This window comes from Physella acuta, unplaced genomic scaffold, assembly GCF_028476545.2.
Source record: "Physella acuta isolate Inbredline_101_S28 unplaced genomic scaffold, ASM2847654v3 ptg000476l, whole genome shotgun sequence".
NCBI lineage: Eukaryota > Metazoa > Mollusca > Gastropoda > Physidae > Physella > Physella acuta.
Window position 1 is genome coordinate 365,521 of NW_026731995.1, and position 22,193 is coordinate 387,713.

General features: G+C 35.3%; 2 protein-coding genes across 5 annotated transcripts in view; both read left to right on the forward strand.

Annotated features, from left to right (window-relative positions):
- Positions 1-419: 419 nt before the first annotated feature.
- On the forward strand, positions 420-1,105 carry LOC131944011 (uncharacterized). Its single transcript, XM_059304453.1, has 2 exons — positions 420-513; positions 586-1,105. The coding sequence occupies exons 1-2, from the start codon at positions 420-422 to the stop codon at positions 1,050-1,052; spliced, it is 561 nt and encodes a 186-aa protein (XP_059160436.1). The 3' UTR covers positions 1,053-1,105.
- A 9,211-nt stretch (positions 1,106-10,316) lies between these two features.
- Positions 10,317-22,193, forward strand: part of LOC131944009 (serine-rich adhesin for platelets) — an 83,969-nt gene continuing 72,092 nt past the window's right edge. For 3 of the 4 annotated variants that reach the window (XM_059304447.1, XM_059304450.1, XM_059304451.1), the window contains exon 1: positions 10,317-10,697. The gene's annotated coding sequence lies outside the window, so the exon portion shown is untranslated. Of the gene's footprint in view, positions 10,698-20,084; positions 20,163-22,193 lie in introns of all 4 variants that reach the window. The other variant, XM_059304448.1, reaches the window with a different exon arrangement.

Sequence of the window (22,193 nt, forward strand, 5' to 3'; positions counted from 1 at the left end):
CATCACACCCACATACAGACCAAAATATAACTGACCATCACACCCAAATACAGACCAAAATATAACTGACCATCACACCCAAATACAGACCATCACACCCAAATACAGACCAAAATATAACTGACCATCACACACAAATACAGACCAAAATGTAACTGACCATCACACACAAATACAGACCAAAATATAACTGACCATCACACCCAAATACAGACCAAAATATAACTGACCATCACACCCAAATACAGACCATCACACCCAAATACAGACCAAAATATAACTGACCAATACACCATCAATATAAATTACAATGGACACTTCACAAAAGACTGCCTGTCGGCTGTCTAACTGCATTTAAATTGTTGATAATACAATCTAGCATTCTAGCTTGCTTTTAATGGCTGTATGTAGAATCTGGTATGATTGATGTTAAATCTGGCATCAGATTTCAATGGCTGTATGTAGAATCTGGTATGATTGATGTTAAATCTGGCATCAGATTTCTGTGTACAGGTTTGTTTTGGCCTTACACACATCCAGCTTTTATGTTAACAATGTTCATGGAAGCTAAACATTGAATTTAAGTTATCAGTTGTCAGATAGCTGACCTAACATTAAATGAGTCTGATAAAACTGTTAGACAGTTGGGTGACCTAACATTGAATGAGTCTGATAAAACTGTTAGACAGTTGGGTGACCTAACATTGAATGAGTCTGATAAAACTGTTAGACAGTTGGGTGACCTAACATTGAATGAGTCTGATAAAACTGTTAGACAGTTGGGTGACCTAACATTGAATGAGTCTGATAAAACTGTTAGACAGTTGGGTGACCTAACATTGAATGAGTCTGATAAAACTGTTAGACAGTTGGGTGACCTAACATTGAATGAGTCTGATAAAACTGTTAGACAGTTGGGTGACCTAACATTGAATGAGTCTGATAAAACTGTTAGACAGTTGGGTGACCTAACATTGAATGAGTCTGATAAAACTGTTAGACAGTTGGGTGACCTAACATTGAATGAGTCTGTAGTAAATTGTTTCAGCTAAAGCCCAAAATTTGGCTATTCAACTTGTTTATGAAATAAATCTTGAATGAAGTATTTGAACAATTGAATCAATGGGAGGCACATTTTATTTGTTAATTTACCACATACTACAGTGGCCAATGCATAAAGGGATAGTAAGGTAAGTTCTATATCCAGCCAACTTTATTGTCAGTGACAGATACCCAGTCTACAGGTCAGTGGCAGATACCCAGTCTACAGGTCAGTGACAGATACCCAGTCTACAGGTCAGTGGCAGATACCCAGTCTACAGGTCAGTGGCAGATACCCAGTCTACAGGTCAGTGACAGATACCCAGTCTACAGGTCAGTGGCAGATACCCAGTCTACAGGTCAGTGGCAGATACCCAGTCTACAGGTCAGTGGCAGATACCCAGTCTACAGGTCAGTGACAGATACCCAGTCTACAGGTCAGTGACAGATACCCAGTCTACAGGTCAGTGACAGATACCCAGTCTACAGGTCAGTGGCAGATACCCAGTCTACAGGTCAGTGGCAGATACCCAGTCTACAGGTCAGTGACAGATACCCAGTCTACAGACAAGTCTGAGATACAAACCCTGGACACAATAGTTTACAGTCTGACCATTCTAACATGTGTAGGCCTACATTTATAAATATTTCAATAAGGCAGTCCAAACAAAATTGTAGTACTACAATTACAAACATTTCAATAAACGAAATTGGTAGGCCTACATTTAAAACAAAATATCAATATTTTATAATGATATAGCAAATAATTGAAATGCACATTTGATTTACTTATATGTTGGGCATGCATCACATATTTTTAAAGCTTCTGTGTAAATCTATATTATATGGTTTAAAGCTAATGCTGTGGTTCTTACCCCCTCAGGGCCATAAAGATTGCGTTCATAATTTTAACACCTCAGCACACAGTAGTAGTAAAATTCAATTTTGCCGATATCTTAAATAGTTTTTGAGATAATCATGGGAAATATGGTCGATAATGTGTTGGGGTTTGAATTATATCGATATTTTTATTTTAAAATTAAGTTAGGTTTGCCTGTCACCCCTCCTGGGCTAGTCTCACCTACTGTCCCCAGGTGTATCCTGTCCTGGGCTAGTCTCACCTACTGTCCCCAGGTGTATCCAATCTTCTTGGTGTTTTCTTCCAGGTCAGGTCTTTTTTGGTCGGCCTCTCCTACCCTGTGGATTCCAGGTGAGGGCCTGTCTTGTTATGCTGGATACAGGCTTCCTGAGTGTGTGGCCAATCCATTTCCATTTTCTCTGGAGGATCTCTACTTCAACTGGCAGTTGATTTGTCCGTTGCCATAGAACATCATTTCTGATGGATTTTTGGTCAGCGAATTTGCAGGATCTTTCTGAGGCATGCCATGCGTTTATAAGTCATAAATGATTGTATTTTCTTCTTAGTTATAGCAGTTATTCTCCATGTCTCAGCTCCATAGAGTAAAACAGGTTTTACTAGCGTGTTGAAGATCTGAATTTTTATTCCAAGTGTTAAATCCCCAGAACCCCAAACATTTTTTAGTTGGTTCAAGACTGCTCTTGCCTTGTCCTTATTTTTATGTCTGCTTCTGTCCCACCCTGCTTATCAACAATACTGTCAATACTTCCAAGGTAGGTGAATCAATCCACTTCTTCTATGGCTTCTTCTGCCAATGTTATAAGGGTGCGATGCATTGACTCCGGTCAGTACTTAGAAGGCCTCCGAAGTCTGTTGGCCAAGCACTACTCTACATTTCAGACCTTCATATGAAGACAATTATGTCTAACCATGCTATCAAAGGCCTTCTCGTAATCTACGAAATTAATATAGAGAGATGTTCCACTCTTGGGTCTGTTCAATGATGATGCGCATGACCTTTCCTTTCTAAAGCTCGCCTGTTGATTTCGGATCTATCGCTTCCTTCATCCTGTTTAATAATATTCTGTTGAAGACTTTGCCTGGGATGGACAAAAGTGTTATCCCTCTATAGTTAGAGCATGCACTAAGATTGCCTTTCTTTGGAAGTTTTATGAGTAGTCCCTCCTTCAACTCCTCTGGTATTTAGTAGTGTGGTGCTAGTTTCTATATCTGCTGTCAGTGCTTCTGCCGGCAGTTTCTTCCAGACTTTTTTTTCTCCGGGGGGGGGGGGGGGGCGGACACTGTTAGAAGTATATATTTTCTATATAAATTATGTAAATTTCTTTCGGGGGGGGGGTTGCCCCCCCCCCCCCCCCCCCCCCCCGAAGAGATGCCTGGAAGAAACTGTCTGCCGGTATACCATCTATTCCTCGAGTCTTCCGATTTTTCAGCTGCTTTATAGATTTATGTATCTCTTCTTTTCAAGGTGGGTTACAATATAGGAAGATTACTTTCAGCTGGTGGTATTTCTTGCGTGTACATTTTAAAAGTGATAAGCGTTAATTATAATGGTTGCTCTGATGCATTAGAAATGGAAAATATCAGTATTGAGAACACATTTAAGTCTTATGACTTGATAGTCATCTTCCGATTGAGCTTCTGGAAGCAGTTATAGTATGTATTGTAACAACATACATGAAAAAAGCGTAAACATGCAAACTGGTGATCAGAAAGATTCGCAATGGTGAAATGCGCAAACAAAATTGCGAACAGAGAAAAATGCGCACGCATAAAAGTTGCGCAAACAGAAAATTACGTACACAGAAAAAATGACACAGATTTTTCATCATTTATGAGTGTGACAATGTGTGTATACATAGACATATATTTCATTCTCATTTCTCTATATTTAATTTTAAAATGCCACCGTTCTTTCTAAAATTAGTAAAATGCATAGAAACATAAATTGCTAATATTTTCCGATCATTCATACATAGATGATTGGCCCACACGTTGTTTGACAACAGCGAAGAGTTGTCCACTGGCAATTTGTAAACCAGGGCTGTGTAATCACAGATGATAGGACCAAATGTGGTTTGTGCGACTACACCTACACCGACTGTCGACCAAACGTGGTTTGTGCGACTACTCGACGTCCTAAGCCGACCTGTCTGTTTTTCCGTGCGTCCGTCAGTCCTTCATCTTTCTCTCTCTGTGTGTATATATATATATATATAAGCTACAGTTATAAAAAAAACGGTGGGGGGGGGGGGGGCTGAGGGCTAAGAAAGTAGGAGTACCAAGGAAGAGTTTGGTAACTTTATGCGTCAATCAGGCACTGTACCTAGGCGAAAGTCTTGAAGGTGTGTAGCAGAATGAACTACATTTTTTCCACCAAGAATTGCATCATAGACTGCTGTCTCTAGTAGTACTAGTACACTGAAGTCACGCATTAGTGGCGTTCCCTGCAAGTTATTACATGAGCTAACCATCCGTCCATCCTGCTTATTTTTTCTTATGTTCAAATGGAGGTACTGATATTTGTGCGTGCAATTTGTACATCTCTGTTGGTTATTACAATAGAATTTGCAGTAGTTAGTACATGTATGGACAAACAGATAGCCAATGTGTGTTGATGTAGCTATAAATGTAGGCTTAGTTCGTTATGCAAATCACCACTGGTCAAATAACCTGTGATCAACACCCGCTGTGAACAAACTGCCTGTGGACAACCCTTGGCTGTGGTCAAACAACATGTGGGCTTAGCACCTTTGTTCAAAAACATCTATAATTGGAAAATCTGAGGAATTTGTTATTCTATTTATTTTAGAAAATGATGTCGCATTTATTATTAAATAAAAATATACAGACGTTGAAATGAAATATGTCTGTACATAGGCACGTGCAAACTCTAACATGCACGCACACAACACACGTACATTGCCTTAATCCTCATTGGTGAGCGATCTGTGTGAAGTTTTCTGTGTGCGCAAATTTTTATGTGGATGTTTTCTGTGTGCGCAAATTTCTGTTTGTGCTTTTTCATGTTTGCCCATTTTTTCGCTGCGCATTTTTCGGGGACCATATGTGTGTTAGCTGGAAATCAAAAAGTAAACAAAGGCTAGTGAAAATATGCAAGTATTCCAAGATAGGAAACAAATGGTCAACTGATGGGGATTTAGCAAAATAATTTATACACGCTTAGCGTTTGTATTAGGTGCACTCTCTAAGTATTAGCAAAGCGACTGAAGCTTGGATATCCGCATAAACATGTGAAATATAAACTAGTCTAAATGCATCAGGAAACAGAGAAAGGACTGCATCTATTTGGCAGATGCAATTAAAAGAGACGATATATCTTTTAGAAAACCTCTTCTACGGAATATGAAAGAAAACAAAGAATATCTCAAACCACCCGAAGTGGAACAATCATGAATATTTATATGATGTATAAATACGAGCGCCATATCGCATCAACTAACAAAGCTCAATTAGCGACGCTTTTGTCTAACAAACATGTTAAGGTATGAGTATGTTTAAATTATTTTTAATGGAAATAAAAATATTAGTATTATTAGGCTTTTTAAAGATTGCGAATAAGAAGAAAATTCAATTACAACTTCTATTACTTTTTTATCCTGATATTACAAATTACAGTCCTTTTAATTTTAATCATGCTTGATTATAACTTATCTTTGAAAAATCGTAAATATACGAAAATTTGATTCAGTTAACAAAATTTTGAAAAAATTTCTCCATACCTTTTTACTTTCTCGTATACGAAGTAGATCTAGATCTAGATCAGTCTATAGAGAAAGTATTGTAATCGTGCAAAAAAAAAAAATCGAGAATTTTGCAAAGCTCGACGTTTTATACTTCCATGAGTCTGAAAAACGGTGACCAGAAAGATGCACAACGAAAAAAGCGCAAAAAAATTGCCAATGGATAAAAGCACAAACAGAAAAAAGCGCACACAGAAATTTCTAAAAAAAAAAAAACCGCATGTAAATTTCTAAAGTACTAATAATATTTCGCACTATTATACACAGATTATTAAGCATTTACTTGGTGCGCAATTATTTTTCTACGAGATTCTATCATATTTTAAAAAGTTTAAGTATTTAAAAAAAATTCATAAAAAACGTTTTAATAACAAGCTTTTATGTAATGATGCACTAAAAAGTAGAAAATAAATTTCTTTATAGTTATTTAAATAGTAGTCTATAATTTATTTTCTACTTTTTAGTGCATCATTACATAAAAGCTTGTTATTAAAACGTTTTTTATGAATTTTTTTTTCAGTACTTTACATGTTTTATTTACAATAGAGTTACATGACTAAAAACCATTGCGCGCCTACTGAACATCACGTTCAGTAGGCGCGCAATGGTTTTTGAACGCAGCCATTACGTGATGGCGCAGCTATTGAAGGTGATGACGCGTGTGGTGCGGTTGGCTAGACATGCCTACTAATTCGGTCCAAATTTTTATTAATTCATAAAAAATTAATTAGGCATCCAATTAAGTCAAATTTAGTTTCAGATTGCATTGTCTTCATGTCTTGACCCACGTGCCAACTGTGAATCGTATCGGTCAAGTAGAACTGTCCGAATTTTCACTCCTGCGTTTCCGTCTAGACAGACAGACAGACTGTCGAGGAAGTGAGTTAAATAAAAGCTTGTAATAAAAAAAATTCATAAAAAACGTTTTAATAACAAGCTTTTATGTAATGATGCACTAAAAAGTAGAAAATAAATTATAGACTACTATTTAAATAACTATAAAGAAAAGCGTGGGTGTCTTCCTTAACATTAGTAAAGGTATCCAATAGATACTAAAGTGACCCACGCTTTTCTTTATAGTTATTTAAATAGTAGTCTATAATTTATTTTCTACTTTTTAGTGCATCATTACATAAAAGCTTGTTATTAAAATGTTTTTTATGAATTTTTTTTTCAGTACTTTACATGTTTTATTTACAATAGAGTTACATGACTAAAAACCATTGCGCGCCTTCTGAACATCACGTTCAGTAGGCGCACAATGGTTTTTGAACGCAGCCATTACGTGATGGCGCAGCTATTGAAGGTGATGACGCGTGTGGTGTGGTTGGCTAGACATGCCTACTAATTCGGTCCAAATTTTAATTAATTAATAAAAAATTAATTAGGCATCCAATTAAGTCAAATTTAGTTTCAGATTGCATTGTCTTCATGTCTTGACCCACGTGCCAACTGTGAATCGTGTCGGTCAAGTAGAAGTTTCCGAATTTTCACTCCTGCGTTTCCGTCTAGACAGACTGACGAGGAAGTGAGTTAAATAAAAGCTTGTAAAAAATTCATAAAAAACGTTTTAATAACAAGCTTTTATGTAATGATGCACTAAAAAGTAGAAAATAAATTATAGACTACTATTTAAATAACTATAAAGAAAAGCGTGGGTCACTTTAGTATCTATTGGATACCTTTACTAATGTTAAGGAAGACACCCACGCTTTTCTTTATAGTTATTTAAATAGTAGTCTATAATTTATTTTCTACTTTTTAGTGCATCATTACATAAAAGCTTGTTATTAAAACGTTTTTTATGAATTTTTTTTTTACAAGCTTTTATTTAACTCACTTCCTCGACAGTCTGTCTGTCTGTCTAGACGGAAACGCAGGAGTGAAAATTCGGACAGTTCTACTTGACCGATACGATTCACAGTTGGCACGTGGGTCAAGACATGAAGACAATGCAATCTGAAACTAAATTTGACTTAATTGGATGCCTAATTAATTTTTTATGAATTAATAAAAATTTGGACCGAATTAGTAGGCATGTCTAGCCAACCGCACCACACGCGTCATCACCTTCAATAGCTGCGCCATCACGTAATGGCTGCGTTCAAAAACCATTGCGCGCCTACTGAACGTGATGTTCAGTAGGCGCGCAATGGTTTTTAGTCATGTAACTCTATTGTAAATAAAACATGTAAAGTACTGAAAAAAAAATTCATAAAAAACGTTTTAATAACAAGCTTTTATGTAATGATGCACTAAAAAGTAGAAAATAAATTATAGACTACTATTTAAATAACTATAAAGAAAAGCGTGGGTCACTTTAGTATATATTGGATACCTTTACTAATGTTAAGGAAGACACCCACGCTTTTCTTTATAGTTATTTAAATAGTAGTCTATAATTTATTTTCTACTTTTTAGTGCATCATTACATAAAAGCTTGTTATTAAAACGTTTTTTATGAATTTTTTTTCAGTACTTTACATGTTTTATTTACAATAGAGTTACATGACTAAAAACCATTGCTCGCCTACTGAACATCACGTTCAGTAGGCGCGCAATGGTTTTTGAACGCAGCCATTACGTGGTCGTGATGGCGCAGCTATTGATGACGCGTGTGGTGTGGTTGGCTAGACATGCCTACTAATTCGGTCCAAATTTTAATTAATTCATAAAAAATCAATTAGGCATCCACAGTGGCGTAGCGAGGTCGGGTGTCACCCGGTGCGGCACTTAATGGTGTCACCCCCCCAGAGGCATAGAGACCCTTCCCAGGGACAAACTTTCAAATTTTCGATTTGCACCCCCCCCCCCTCAAACTTTCGATTTGCACCCCCCCCTCGAGTTTTTCTCTATATATTTTGCTATTTTTTGCCTTGGTGTCACCCCCCTAAATGGTGTCACCCGGTGCGGTCCGCACCCCCCGCCCCCCCCCCCTCGCTACGCCCCTGGGCATCCAATTAAGTCAAATTTAGTTTCAGATTGCATTGTCTTCATGTCTTGACCCACGTGCCAACTGTGAATCGTGTCGGTCAAGTAGAACTGTCCGAATTTTCACTCCTGCGTTTCTATCTAGACAGACTGTCGACAGACTGACGACAGAGGAAGTGAGTTAAATAAAAGCTTGTAAAAATCATGACTATATCCCGAGTAGCCATCCCCCGTAGTGTTTTAATCGAGAACGTTTATGGTCAGTCCACTATAATTTGCAGAGCTGACAAAGAAGCTATCCTTATGTAATATAAATTACTGGTCGTATTTTATAGGCTAAGCAAGATCAATCAGAAACCCATTTATTATTTTGGGAGAGTTCATCTTAGAAAAATTTAGTCCCTCTCCCCCCGCAACTTTAAAAGGTAAACGGAAAAAAAGTCACAGGAAAAAAAAAAACACAGAAAAAAAGTCACAGTTTTTGCTAGGAAAAAAAGTCACAGAAAAAAATTCACAGTGGAAAAATTTTATCGGAAAAAAAGTCACAGAAATAAAGTCACAGAAAAAAAGTCACAAAAATCTTTTTAGAAATATTTTTATTAATTTGTTAAGAATTGTAAAATTGTGTATGTTTATTGTTGTGGGTTGTAATTTTTTATAGCATAAATTATTTATAGACGTTAAAAGCATTATGATTTATAACAATTGTAAGTAAAAATACTCTAAGATAATTTACACAACAATCTCAACTTGTTACGTATTTAGTTAAATACGCGGTAGAAAAGTTAATTATAAAAGAAATTTAGGCAAATTTTGCCGTAGGCTATTCTCTGGTCGGCCTCTCCTCAGTAGGCATTGTCCGAACATATTTTGTGTTGTTGACGTTACGCGTCAATGACAGCCTTTGAACCTTGTCGGCTTTCTGTTGTGATCCTAAGTTTTGTTATGTAATGAGCGTGATAAATGTGGGCAGTAAAGGTGGTTGAACTAAACATAACTATTGTTGACATGAGTTGAGGGCAGCAAGTCAGATGAACTTACCATTTCACAGTAATTTAATATTGGTAATTAAAAAAAAAAACACGATGAAAACCGTGGACTTTGGAGCATTCTATTAAATGCTACTAATCTTAAGTTTAACATAATTACAATCTACATACTTCATAATAAATATTTTTAGATGAATTATAAAAATTCCTATGCGTATACAGCCTACACACATTACATTGCATTTAATTAATCCTAAGTTAATTTGCACTCTCTAAATATTTAATAAATAAAAGTATTAACAAATATCAATTTGTGACTTTTTTCCTGTGACTTTTTTTCCTGTGACTTTTTTTCCTGTGACTTTTTTTCTGTGTTTTTTTTTTCCTGTGTTTTTTTTTCCTGTGACTTTTTTTCCTACAATCCTTTAAAATGCCCCCCCCCCCCCCTTTCGTTGTGTAAAAGTCTGAAAGAAACACAAGTGTATTTGTAAACCATTAAGATTAAAGGTATATCCTACTTCTATAATCTAGACCCGTTTACTAATTTTAGCCGCTAAGCCTCAATCACGCAGACAGTGTTTCTTTCAGACTTTTTTTCCGGGGGTGGGGGTAGGGGCACTAGAAGTTTTTGCAGGGGCGAGTAGAATTCTCCAGGGTTTTAAAATAAAGTTTAGATCTAGTACAGTATAAATAAATAAGTATAAGTATATTTAGTAGATCTATTAAATCTAGATTCTAGCATAGGCCTACAAGATGGTTAAAATTGGAACAGATTTTAAATATTATTTAAAGTAGATCTAGATCTAGATCTATATCTTAAATACAAATCTAATCTAGTCAAGATATCTAGATCTGGAATCTAGATTTCTGAGCGTAAAGGAAATAAAACACTTAGGCATAAAAAACGTAAACATTTATACTTGGCCTATTCTTAGATCTAGCAGCGCCCTCTCGCGGAAACGAAAGAGTGTTTTAATTTTTACCTGCAGCGACATGGGGGATTGCATCTGTGTGACTCATTCAAACCGTAGATGAATGAATATGAAAACTGATTAGGGATGAAATAGGCTAGGCCTAAGCGTTATTAAGAATCAGGTAAGATAAACGCACAATTCCTTGATTCTAGATTGTTTAAAAGCTTTTTTTTTAAAAGTGTACACTATGAGTGACTAATGACTCCTAATGTGTGTAAAGTGTAAATCTAGAAAGTGACCTAGGATCTAGCTAGTCACTAGATCTAGTCTAGATCTTAGATTCTTAGATCTAATCTAGATCTAGAATCTAGATTTTAGATAGATTAGTTAGATCTTGATCTATTCTAAAATCAACATTCAAGCACAATCACAATGTGAATTGAATAGATCTTCTAGAATCTAGACTAGATTCTAGAGTACATGTAACAGTTTGAATTTACTAACAGTATAGATTCTAGTAGTATAGACATACACACACTGTCCTCGCTTTTTTGCGGAAACTCCAGGCATACAATCATTACAGATCTAGATCTAGATCTAAATTCTAAATCTAGTTAGATCTATGAGTAACTCTGCCTGGCCCGACTATGTGCCTCGAAACGAACAACTCCGTAACTCTCACTTTGAATACTAATTGCACTGTTATTTGAATATTTTATACAGAAACATTATAATTGGTAGCAAATATGTCCATTTATAAGTCCATTTATATTAGGGTTATCGGTATCGGCCGAGATCGCGGTAAAAACATGACCCGAAATCGCCCATTACTTTCTGATACCGGGCGCACGAGATTTGGTTTTGCGTACTAATAAGTTTTTAATTTATGGTAATTAATTAAGTTTAAAAGGTCATTTCCTAATGTTAAATGAAAAGTAGAATGGTTTTCCCATTGTTTTGATGGCTTAGCGATCTGATCGCACGCTGTCTCTGCTTTGGTCTTCCCCCTGTATGAAGGCTAGTTTCAATTACGTTGGAATCACGATTTTTTAAAAGATTATTCTAGGTGAGAGTAGATTACTGATCAGACATATCTTAAGTATGTGGAAATGAAATTTGTTTTTGGATATTTTGACTCCGACATTAGTTATACTGCTCCGAACAAAGTCACTGTATGTAGGTCACGCTGCCACCATTGTTATATTTTTTCATCCCGATCTTCCGGCCTTTAAGTTAGATCAACTAATAACAGCATTCTTATGGCATGTGCAAACAAATCTCCTAATTTTTTTTATTTAAAAATATATTTACATACCCATCTTTAATTTTTTCAGCTCTAGTTCTAGTTTTGCAGAATATGTTTTTCCTAAAATCCAATTTTGTCAGACTAGACTGACAAGATTCAGACCTAGATCTAGGTTACCTGTCTGTTGCTATACACTGGCATTGTGCTAACTGTAATTTTAAGTATTCAAGTTCTACTTACCCTTAGATATAGTTATATGCTGAAAATCAGAATCCATACACAATTCACACATAAAAACATTGATCTGATAACTTCAAATTTTATTACAAAATGGCTTTTATATGGACTCTACTTCACCTGCCCAAAAAAACAAGGCAGTTATAGACACATTACAGTGTTCAAGTCATTTACTTTAGATTTCTGACTATGGAGTTCTTTCATTCACTGTATTTATATAAAATATTGGTTTAGAAACATTTTCATATTTGTGCAGCAGTTTTATAACAAAATGGCTTAAAGATGGACTCTACTTCACCTGCCCAAAATAATGAGGCAATTATATGCACATAACAGTGTTCAAGTCATTTACTTTAGATTTCTAACTTTGTAGTTCTTTCATTTGCTGTATTTATATAAAATATGGCTTTAGAAACATTTTCATATTTGCGCAGCACACAGTTTTTTGGGGTTATGGGAGGAAGCCAACACAAAAATATAAGTTCTGTATTATTTTTATTCATTTCAATAGCATTTACAAGTTCTATATATCATTCTAGTTAAACTCTGCAAATATGAACAAAATACAACTACAAGTAAAATAACTATGCTCAATTTATTCAGGTATACCATCACTTGTCACAATTGGCCAATGCAAAAGCAAGGGGATTCCACCCCTCACAAAAAAATTCGCTAAAAAAAAACTATTTGAGCTAGACAGAAAATCTTTTTTGTTTTGTTTTCATATAGTTGAGCTCTACAAGAATATCTAATTTTTATTTTTATATTATGATTAGTGTTTTTTTACCAAAATCCCTAATTTATATCAAACTTTGATCCATTGAATTACCCACAGTGGGATATGAGCAATTAAAAGCAACCCGTCATGTAGGCGGCCATTTTTATGTTGCCGGGACAAGCAAAGCTTCCTCCCGACTTAGCGTCTTTTTAAAACGTTTATTTTTTTTTCAGAAAAAATGAACTGAAATTGAATGGGATAGGCTACAGAACATATATGTTTATAGAAAATGCTATTTTCTTTACTAAATACATTTTTTTGGGGGTAGTCGTAAGGAGGATGAAAATTTACGTGTTTTGCCTGGAAACGATACCCATAGTAAACCATAACACAAGCATTTTATTGGGAAGAGTTATCTCCCCTATTTTTTTTTTCCATTGTTATAAATTATATTATTTTTGGCATTTAAAATCAAATACACACTGAAACACAAAACTAAACACATAAAATATTAATAGTACAAGATTATTTATTCAACTGAGCTGAAAAAACAGCAAAAATATGACTTAGTCGGATGGAGGAAAGACCAGTCGTTTGGAGGCAAAACCGGGAAAATTGTAGTCGGGTCCAGGGCTACTGGGTCGTCTGTTTCGGGGGCATATATTTAAAAGTTATATTGCGAATGGAAAAAAAGGGAATACATATTTTTATTCTTCTTTGGATGGAGAGTATTTCTATGCTTTGGTTTTCATTCTATGTCAAATAGTAACGAAATTAGGTGTCTCGAACCGGAAAGGAGTCTCCGTATCGGGCTAAGGGTGTCCGGGGCTGGTAATGTTACTCTAGACCTAAGAACTTAAGTGTCTTTAGTGCTATATAAGTAAGAAGATCTAGATCTAGATTTCTAGATCTTTTCTAAATCTGGAATCTAGTTTTCTCTAGAATATAATAGTATTAATAGAGGGTACTGTGAAACCTTGTGGTGTTAGGCCTACTAGATTTATAATTGAATTAGTATTAGGCCCCAGATGGCGATTGTACTAGACTAGGAATAAAGTCGCTGGAAATCGTCACAATTTTTTCTAGATTGCATGGAATTTAAAATTTGATACTTTCACTTTTCGGGGCCTATGTAGTGGGACTATTTCCAGCTGACTATGAATAGCCTTGGCCTTAATTAAATATTGGGTAAAACCTTAGTTTAGCGTCATAATATCCAACAAAACTAGTAATGTACGGTGGAGGTAACTAATAAATATTTCATTCATTTGGCCATATAGGCCTATATGATAGGCCCTATATTTTACATAACAGATAATTGAATAATAAATCACAATCCATGACCAAACCAGTCAAAAATATCCTGGAATAAACTTTAAACTAACCTGTTCGAGACAACAATGAGTAAATACAAGCAGCGGCCATGTTTCAAAAACAATAATAGAGTAGTTTCCCTTGAAAAATTGTCTATTTGCATGTATGTTGTGTTTATTTTTGTGGTTTAATATGGTTTTGTATTATTTTAATATTATATGCCTGCCTAGTAATTTTTCTTTTTTTTTTCAGTATAGTTGAAATGAATGACTAATAGACCTTTTCAGATTTAATTATGTTGAAAACAGGGGATTGTTGAGGGAGAAAGACCAGCTGTAGAAGTATGACTCGTCATTCATTGGTGATCCATAGAACGATAGATGATAGAACTATTAATAAGGGTCAAGAAATGTAAAAAGCATGCTGAGTCGCATTTCTTGAACCCCACCCTTTCATCCCCCACTTAGCACATTGTCACAGAGTTAATGCTCGCGCATGACGTCATGTACCGGTAGGCTAATTATTAGAAAAGGAAAAAAAGCACTGCCGTTTTGACACTTATGCGACGTTTAATATGATTACTTATGTTGGTGTTCAATTAAACAGCCCCTCTCCCAACCATCACTCGTCCATTTATTTTAAACATAAATGGTTATTTCTGCAAGCTTGCTGATTTGAGACTGTGAGCCCTTTAAAAATGTATTAAGCTTCCATCGTATAGAACTAGACTACCCATTTAGCTCCAAAAGAAGCTTGGTGACAAGAGGATGGCCGTCCAATTTCGAAGCTGTTCTGCACTTTATAAAAAGCACAACAAACGATAAGATGATACTTGTTTTAAGTTTAAGTAAATTATAGATCTGAATCTTGATACATTGAAAGTGATATTAGAAAATTAAGAGCTGTGTATTTGCGCAGTTTCATGAAATAATTTCGTGAAACTGCGCAAATACACAGCTCTTAATTGCAGTATTTACGGCATCTTACAAAGTGCCATAGCCTATTGGTGCTCTAACACGACCCCGTTTGTTTTGTCTGACCCGGGCCCCATGCTGATGGCCATATTCCTAACACCCCGCATTAGACGCGGCAAATTCGTCAGCAGCCATTTGGTGGCAAGCCTTTTTGACAGGGATAATGTGTTGAGACTGTTTTGCCAAAAGTCTCAAACTAGCAGGCTTGCAACATTTATGATGATTCGTTTTGAGCAAGGTATACGTATGCTTATTTATCATTATTTTGATTGAACAGCGTTATAGAGGTTCTCCATCAATGACCTAGGTATTTTTCCCCTTTCACCTCTTTTCATTAGACCTACACGTCATAAATTGCAGAGCCGCCTGAGTGGACGTCACAAATCTTCACTCACTCCTGTAGCAAATCATATGTGACATCATTTGGGTGTTTGATCTTGACATTTTGACAACAAAAGATAACCAAAATGTATCTGAAAATTGGAGACTTGGGGTAATGACAACACCCACTTAAAGGGTGGAGTGGCTGATAATTTTAGATGATGTTTTACGTGGGAAGCTGGTGGATAATACATTTTGTCTCTCTGTATATAAAATTATAAAGAACATTTATATTTGTCAAAATTATGGCTGGAGATCTTACATAAAGGCAGAACGAAACATAATTTTTTACATTATGACTTTTTGTGACATTGACAACAAAAATATGATGGAGGTTGGGGTTTAATTAAGGTAAAGAGAAGTAAAAAAAAAAACTATCATAATTTACGATAGAATTACTAATTAAAGAAGGAAAATCTGAAATGAAAATAGCGAACATTCAAACAATAAGAAAAAACTCAAACTGTATAGATCTAGAAATGATAAAATAAACGTAAGTACAAAAAACATGATTTTTATACATTGATACAAGTTGCATATCACAATACTTCTAGAATTGATGATGTTGTTTGTTAGTAAATTCAGTTTTTAAAGTTTTGCAATCTTGGCCGTGTGTGTGTGTCTGTAAACACGATAACTTGAGTACCGTTACAGCTAGGTTGGTGAAATTTCATATATAAGTATTTTATCCAATTTGTAGATCTGTATCAACTATTCAGCAATTTCCAATAACCGGAAGTGGAACTTTTTCTACTTTCAATTTTTCAAACTATAAAAACTAGACTGACAAATTTGTTTATTAAGTAGCTACATGTTTTTATTTTTTTTTACTGAACTATCAAGCCTCTAACACTTGCTAACATCAATTTAGAAAAGCTTGGTGGTGCGTTGTTAGCAAAGAAAACTGCCATACTCTTCGTCCAGTTCTAGAGTTATTTTAGTGATCACTATAGTGTGTTCTGTTGAGCTCGGCCTTTTTGGACCATGCTCAGAAATGATAAACAATTAGAGTGCTTTAACAGGAAAAAGGACCACCTTTCTGAAAATGCTAATAAAAAATGTATAGGATGTCAGAATCACATGCTAATGTTCAAATATTTTTTTTAACATTTAAAATATTTAGTCTATTATGCATTTGTTTTTGTTGAGTATCCCACTAAAGGCTATTCAATTAATACATTGAACGGTAAAAAAAAAAAGCAAGCGAGTTAAATGAGAGAGGGGTCAAAATCTGTTGCTCAACTGCCGTTGAAAAATCATCTTGGTGATAGTTTTAATCGGTAAATCAGATATATTGTTTGGTATCAACTATAAAAATTACGCATAATTAGAGGGCTTAAAATCTACTTTTTAATTGTACCAATCTTATTACTATATCAGCCCTTTTTATCATAAAAACTATGAAGTGTTTTTTACGGCCGTTTGACATACCTACTTAAAGGCAAAAGTAATATTCAAATATTCCGTCAGATTTTCAGATTTTTATTCTAACCCTGCGGCAAACATGGGTACAGGCACGTTAGTCTATATATATCTCATTCCCTCCTGAGCCCAGACTCCCTGTTCACAAACCCATTCCTGAACAAAGGGAAGTAGCTCCGTATTTTATAACATATATGTTCTTAAAAAATTAATTTCACTATCTAAACACTAATTATTTTAAATTTAAAAATTACCAATGTACTCATAAATCATTAAATGGATTAGCTTTCAGAAAAATATAGCTTTACAGACACAACAACATGAAACAACAGCATAAAATGAAGGAAAATAAAAAAAAAAGTTGTACTTTTAGCATTTAATGCATCAAAAATTTATCTTAGGCTTTCATGGTAAGCAGTATAGCACTGTCCTGCATGCAGATACACCTGACATAAGTGGCAGCCTTTGGTTGTCTCTTTGGTCCTGCCACTGGGCATCTTTGCCCCTTCCATGGCACACTAATGACAACGGTGTTTTCTGCCTGTGCTGGGGGCTGAAAGGTTCTGCAATGCCAGCAATACTAGGCAAGTTTTGGGGCCTTGTTGCAGCTGTAGATTGCTGCGCAGACAGCGGATCAGACCATTCAGTGTCAGGCTTCATCACTAAAGGAACGTCGTCTAAGTCAGAATCATACTCAGAGTCACCATTATTCATATCAATATCGGAACCTTCTTCTTCTACATCACTTAATTGTTTATTTCCATCAATAATAGATTGAAGGAATTTAGAAGCCATGTCAATAAATCAATCAAAAGCACAGTAAAAATCACAATAAAAATCAGAAAAATATCTCAAACTCCTACTCTCATGAAAACACGCTTTGAAAACAAACCACTCAAGATAGAAACTTCCGGGTTTTTTTTTAATTGAAATATCGCGGAATCTCGCTATAACGTGGTTCTCTGTATAAATCTAATTGAAATATCGCGGAATCTCGCTATAACATGGTTCTCGGTATAAATCTTGGGCATGCGCGATTTTGTTATCAATTTGAAAAGAAAAGTAGGGGGTGTGGCCAGACGCGTCGGAACCCCCGGAGGGCGCATTTAGTCGCATCCTGGCGGAATGAGATGTGTATATATATATATATATATATATATATAGTGTGAGTGTGTTTGTCTTTTATGAATGACTACACCTTTCATCCTATTGCAATAAACTTTGGGAAGTTGTTGAGGATACTCCTAGCGAGGTTTTTGAGATAATAAAAAGATGAGGGAAAATTTTGGAGCAATGTTCCCCAGCAACTATCTCAGCATCTGGGATCAGTTGATTGGGTCTCCCGCAGAGGCCTTAGGTATACAACTTAATTCAATGGTCAAACCACCAGGCACATCAGCCAGCATCCCAGATGACCCAGGGCACCCCAGGCTATCATACAAGCACTGTCACCTACATTCATTTTAAATAGCACCTTTAAGGACATTAATGACTACTAAAATCTATGACGAATTGAACAGCACCCGACAGTCATATGACCTTGTGCATCATGGGCTCCTTCATGAGCACCATAACACACCTTTGTTTTTAAAGAAAGCCATACTCTTTGGATATTGTGGCAATTATTATTCTTGACTAAATCAACCCAGAGTCCTCATCCAGTGCCCCAGCAGTAGAGTACGGATGGACGCCCCGAGTTTCCCAGCAGCTACCTGAGTCTGTTGATCAGAGCGTCAACAGCTGAGAACCAACAAAATATAGTGCCAGCTTTGTTTACATTTAAATAAATCAGCTTGAGAAAACAAGTTCACATGTCTATAACTACATGGTATGTAATAGGTTGATGACACCCTCATAAAAAGTTTCATCCATTTGGTGTGTAGCGTTAGATTGCAGCAACGTACAACGTTTATGCTTGTACATATCTATAATAATAGTTTCGCTGTCTGTCTATGTATGTATCTATGTATCTGACAAGAACACTAGAGAAAATACAAGCAAAATACAAACTTTCATAAAATGGAAACGAAACATGATGTCACATTGAGAGTATAGTAGATAATAGTATCAAGCCGGAGAGTGCACACAATAATATGACGTCATTGATTCTTGAGTAAATATTGAATTAAAAAGCCAATGTTGTCTTTCATACAATTCTTCGGGTACGGGCTAAGCCCTCCCCCGGTAGAACATCTAAGCCACCTCCCCCCACCCCCTACTCAATAGATATGATGTCATCGATACCCTATAATAAAAAGACTGACATTACGGCATAATAAATGTGTATAGACTTAAAAGTGTTTTGCATTTAGAGTGTCTTTCATAGAATTCTTTGGGTAGTGGCTAAGCGCGACACCAGTGTTTAGTTCATACTTTTTCCTCAGAGGAGAGGGGAACTTTAAATTTTCTAATATAAAAAGTGCCATGTGTGCACAGTTTCTACCGTTAGTTTATATGATCTACAAATGCGACCAGTGTTTCTTTCAGACTTTTTCCTCCCCGGAGAGGGAGGGGGGGTACTTGAAAATTTTCAGGGGCAGGGGTGGAATTTTCTGGGAGTGGGCGGAAACTGGAAAATGTATATTATTATATTTCGTTGAATGGGACAATAGACGTGCTTTGGGGTGTGGGGGGAGGGCGAGCCCCCTATCCCCAAGTAGAGTCGCCTGAAAGAAACTCTAAATGCGACTTCTGTCATGATTGAGATTAGGTGCATGGTTTAGGGATGTGGCTACAACTATATTTAGTATCAATGCGTGGTAACTAAGTGTTGATCAAGCTTAAATCCGATTAAATTGACGATTCTTGATAAAAATCCGTTTTCAAAGTAATTTGTCGTTTCCAGTTCAATTTGAAGTTAAGGTGGTGGCTTTGGTTTTGGTTTAGAGAAAAAGAGACAACACTATCAACCTAGCGGCCGTTGTATCCTTCCTCAATGGGCCATTTTTCTCATATATATATATATATATATATATATATATATATATATATATATATATATATATATATATATATATATATATATATATATATATATATATATATATATATATTTATATAATATGTGTTGGGAGTGAAGGGTGCAGGCACAGATTTAACAAATTATTAAATTTTAATATATTCTAAATATATATATAAAAACTATTTTGGAAGAAACGTTAATTGCCGTTTACTGCTTTTAAAGGCTATGACCAAAGTAAACAATTATTTATTCATGTTTTGTGTGTATTGAAATTATATAACAAATTGAAGATATATTTTTATTGACTTAACCAGTTGAGTATAACTAAATTTTGAGAAAACACCCCCCTGGTCTGCTAATATCATGGCTGGTTTGCTGGTCACATGAATAAGGTAACTACTTGTGATTTGATGGTGTTGGTCTAACTATGCTAATGAATGAAGAAATATCTAGTGTACATGCTGCTGTAAGCATGAATGAACTACTGATCATCTGTTAACACTAAAGGTGAAAAGGTTTGTACCAGATAGCATTACATTAGGTTTGTACAGATAGCATTACATTAGGTTTGTAGCAGATAGCATTACATTAGGTTTGTACAGATAGCATTACATTAGGTTTTTTAGCATTACATTAGGTTTGTACAGATAGCATTACATTAGGTTTGTACAGATAGCATTACATTAGGTTTGTTAGCATTACAGTAGGTTTGTACAGATAGCATTACATTAGGTTTTTTAGCATTACATTAGGTTTGTACAGATAGCATTACATTAGGTTTGTTAGCATTACATTAGGTTTGTACAGATAGCATTACATTAGGTTTGTTAGCATTACATTAGGTTTGTACAGATAGCATTACATTAGGTTTGTTAGCATTACATTAGGTTTGTACAGATAGCATTACATTAGGTTTGTTAGCATTACAGTAGGTTTGTACAGATAGCATTACATTAGGTTTGTTAGCATTACATTAGGTTTTTACAGATAGCATTACATTAGGTTTGTTAGCATTACATTAGGTTTTTACAGATAGCATTACATTAGGTTTGTAGCAGATAGCATTACATTAGGTTTGTTAGCATTACATTAGGTTTGTACAGATAGCATTACATTAGGTTTGTACAGATAGCATTACATTAGGTTTGTTAGCATTACAGTAGGTTTGTACAGATAGCATTACATTAGGTTTGTACAGATAGCATTACATTAGGTTTGTTAGCATTACATTAGGTTTGTACAGATAGCATTACATTAGGTTTGTACAGATAGCATTACATTAGGTTTGTTAGCATTACAGTAGGTTTGTACAGATAGCATTACATTAGGTTTGTACAGATAGCATTACATTAGGTTTATTAGCATTACATTAGGTTTGTACAGATAGCATTACATTAGGTTTGTACAGATAGCATTACATTAGGTTTGTTAGCATTACAGTAGGTTTGTACAGATAGCATTACATTAGGTTTGTACAGATAGCATTACAGTAGGTTTGTTAGCATTACATTAGGTTTGTACAGATAGCATTACATTAGGTTTGTTAGCATTACATTAGGTTTTTACAGATAGCATTACATTAGGTTTGTTAGCATTACAGTAGGTTTGTACAGATAGCATTACATTAGGTTTGTACAGATAGCATTACATTAGGTCTGTACAGATAGCATTACATTAGGTTTGTTAGCATTACATTAGGTTTGTTAGCATTACATTAGGTTTTTACAGATAGCATTACATTAGGTTTGTTAGCATTACAGTAGGTTTGTACAGATAGCATTACATTAGGTTTGTACAGATAGCATTACATTAGGTTTGTACAGATAGCATTACATTAGGTTTGTTAGCATTACATTAGGTTTGTACAGATAGCATTACATTAGGTTTGTTAGCATTACAGTAGGTTTGTACAGATAGCATTACATTAGGTTTGTACAGATAGCATTACATTAGGTTTGTACAGATAGCATTACATTAGGTTTGTTAGCATTACATTAGGTTTGTACAGATAGCATTACATTAGGTTTGTACAGATAGCATTACATTAGGTTTGTACAGATAGCATTACATTAGGTTTGTACAGATAGCATTACATTAGGTTTGTACAGATAGCATTACATTAGGTTTGTACAGATAGCATTACATTAGGTTTGTTAGCATTACATTAGGTTTGTTAGCATTACATTAGGTTTGTACAGATAGCATTACATTAGGTCGGTACAAATAACGCCTGAGTTGTCCGGAACATATATTGGATCCCACCACAAAAGTTACCTAATTTTCAGTTTAAACTTGTTTTTCTGATGCTGTGTACAAACCCTTCAAGGAAAACATAATTGAAAACCATACACTATCATAGTTTAAATATCCACAGAGGGTGGACATTTCATTAGTATCAATTACTAAAGCATTAGGAAACAAAT

Bases quoted from the DNA above. Each gene is read 5' to 3' on its own strand.
- LOC131944011 (XM_059304453.1), top strand. From the start codon at position 420: ATGATTGATGTTAAATCTGGCATCAGATTTCAATGGCTGTATGTAGAA. The intron at 514-585 runs GTTTGTTTTGGC...ATTGAATTTAAG, and splicing joins CATCAGATTTCTGTGTACAG to TTATCAGTTGTCAGATAGCT.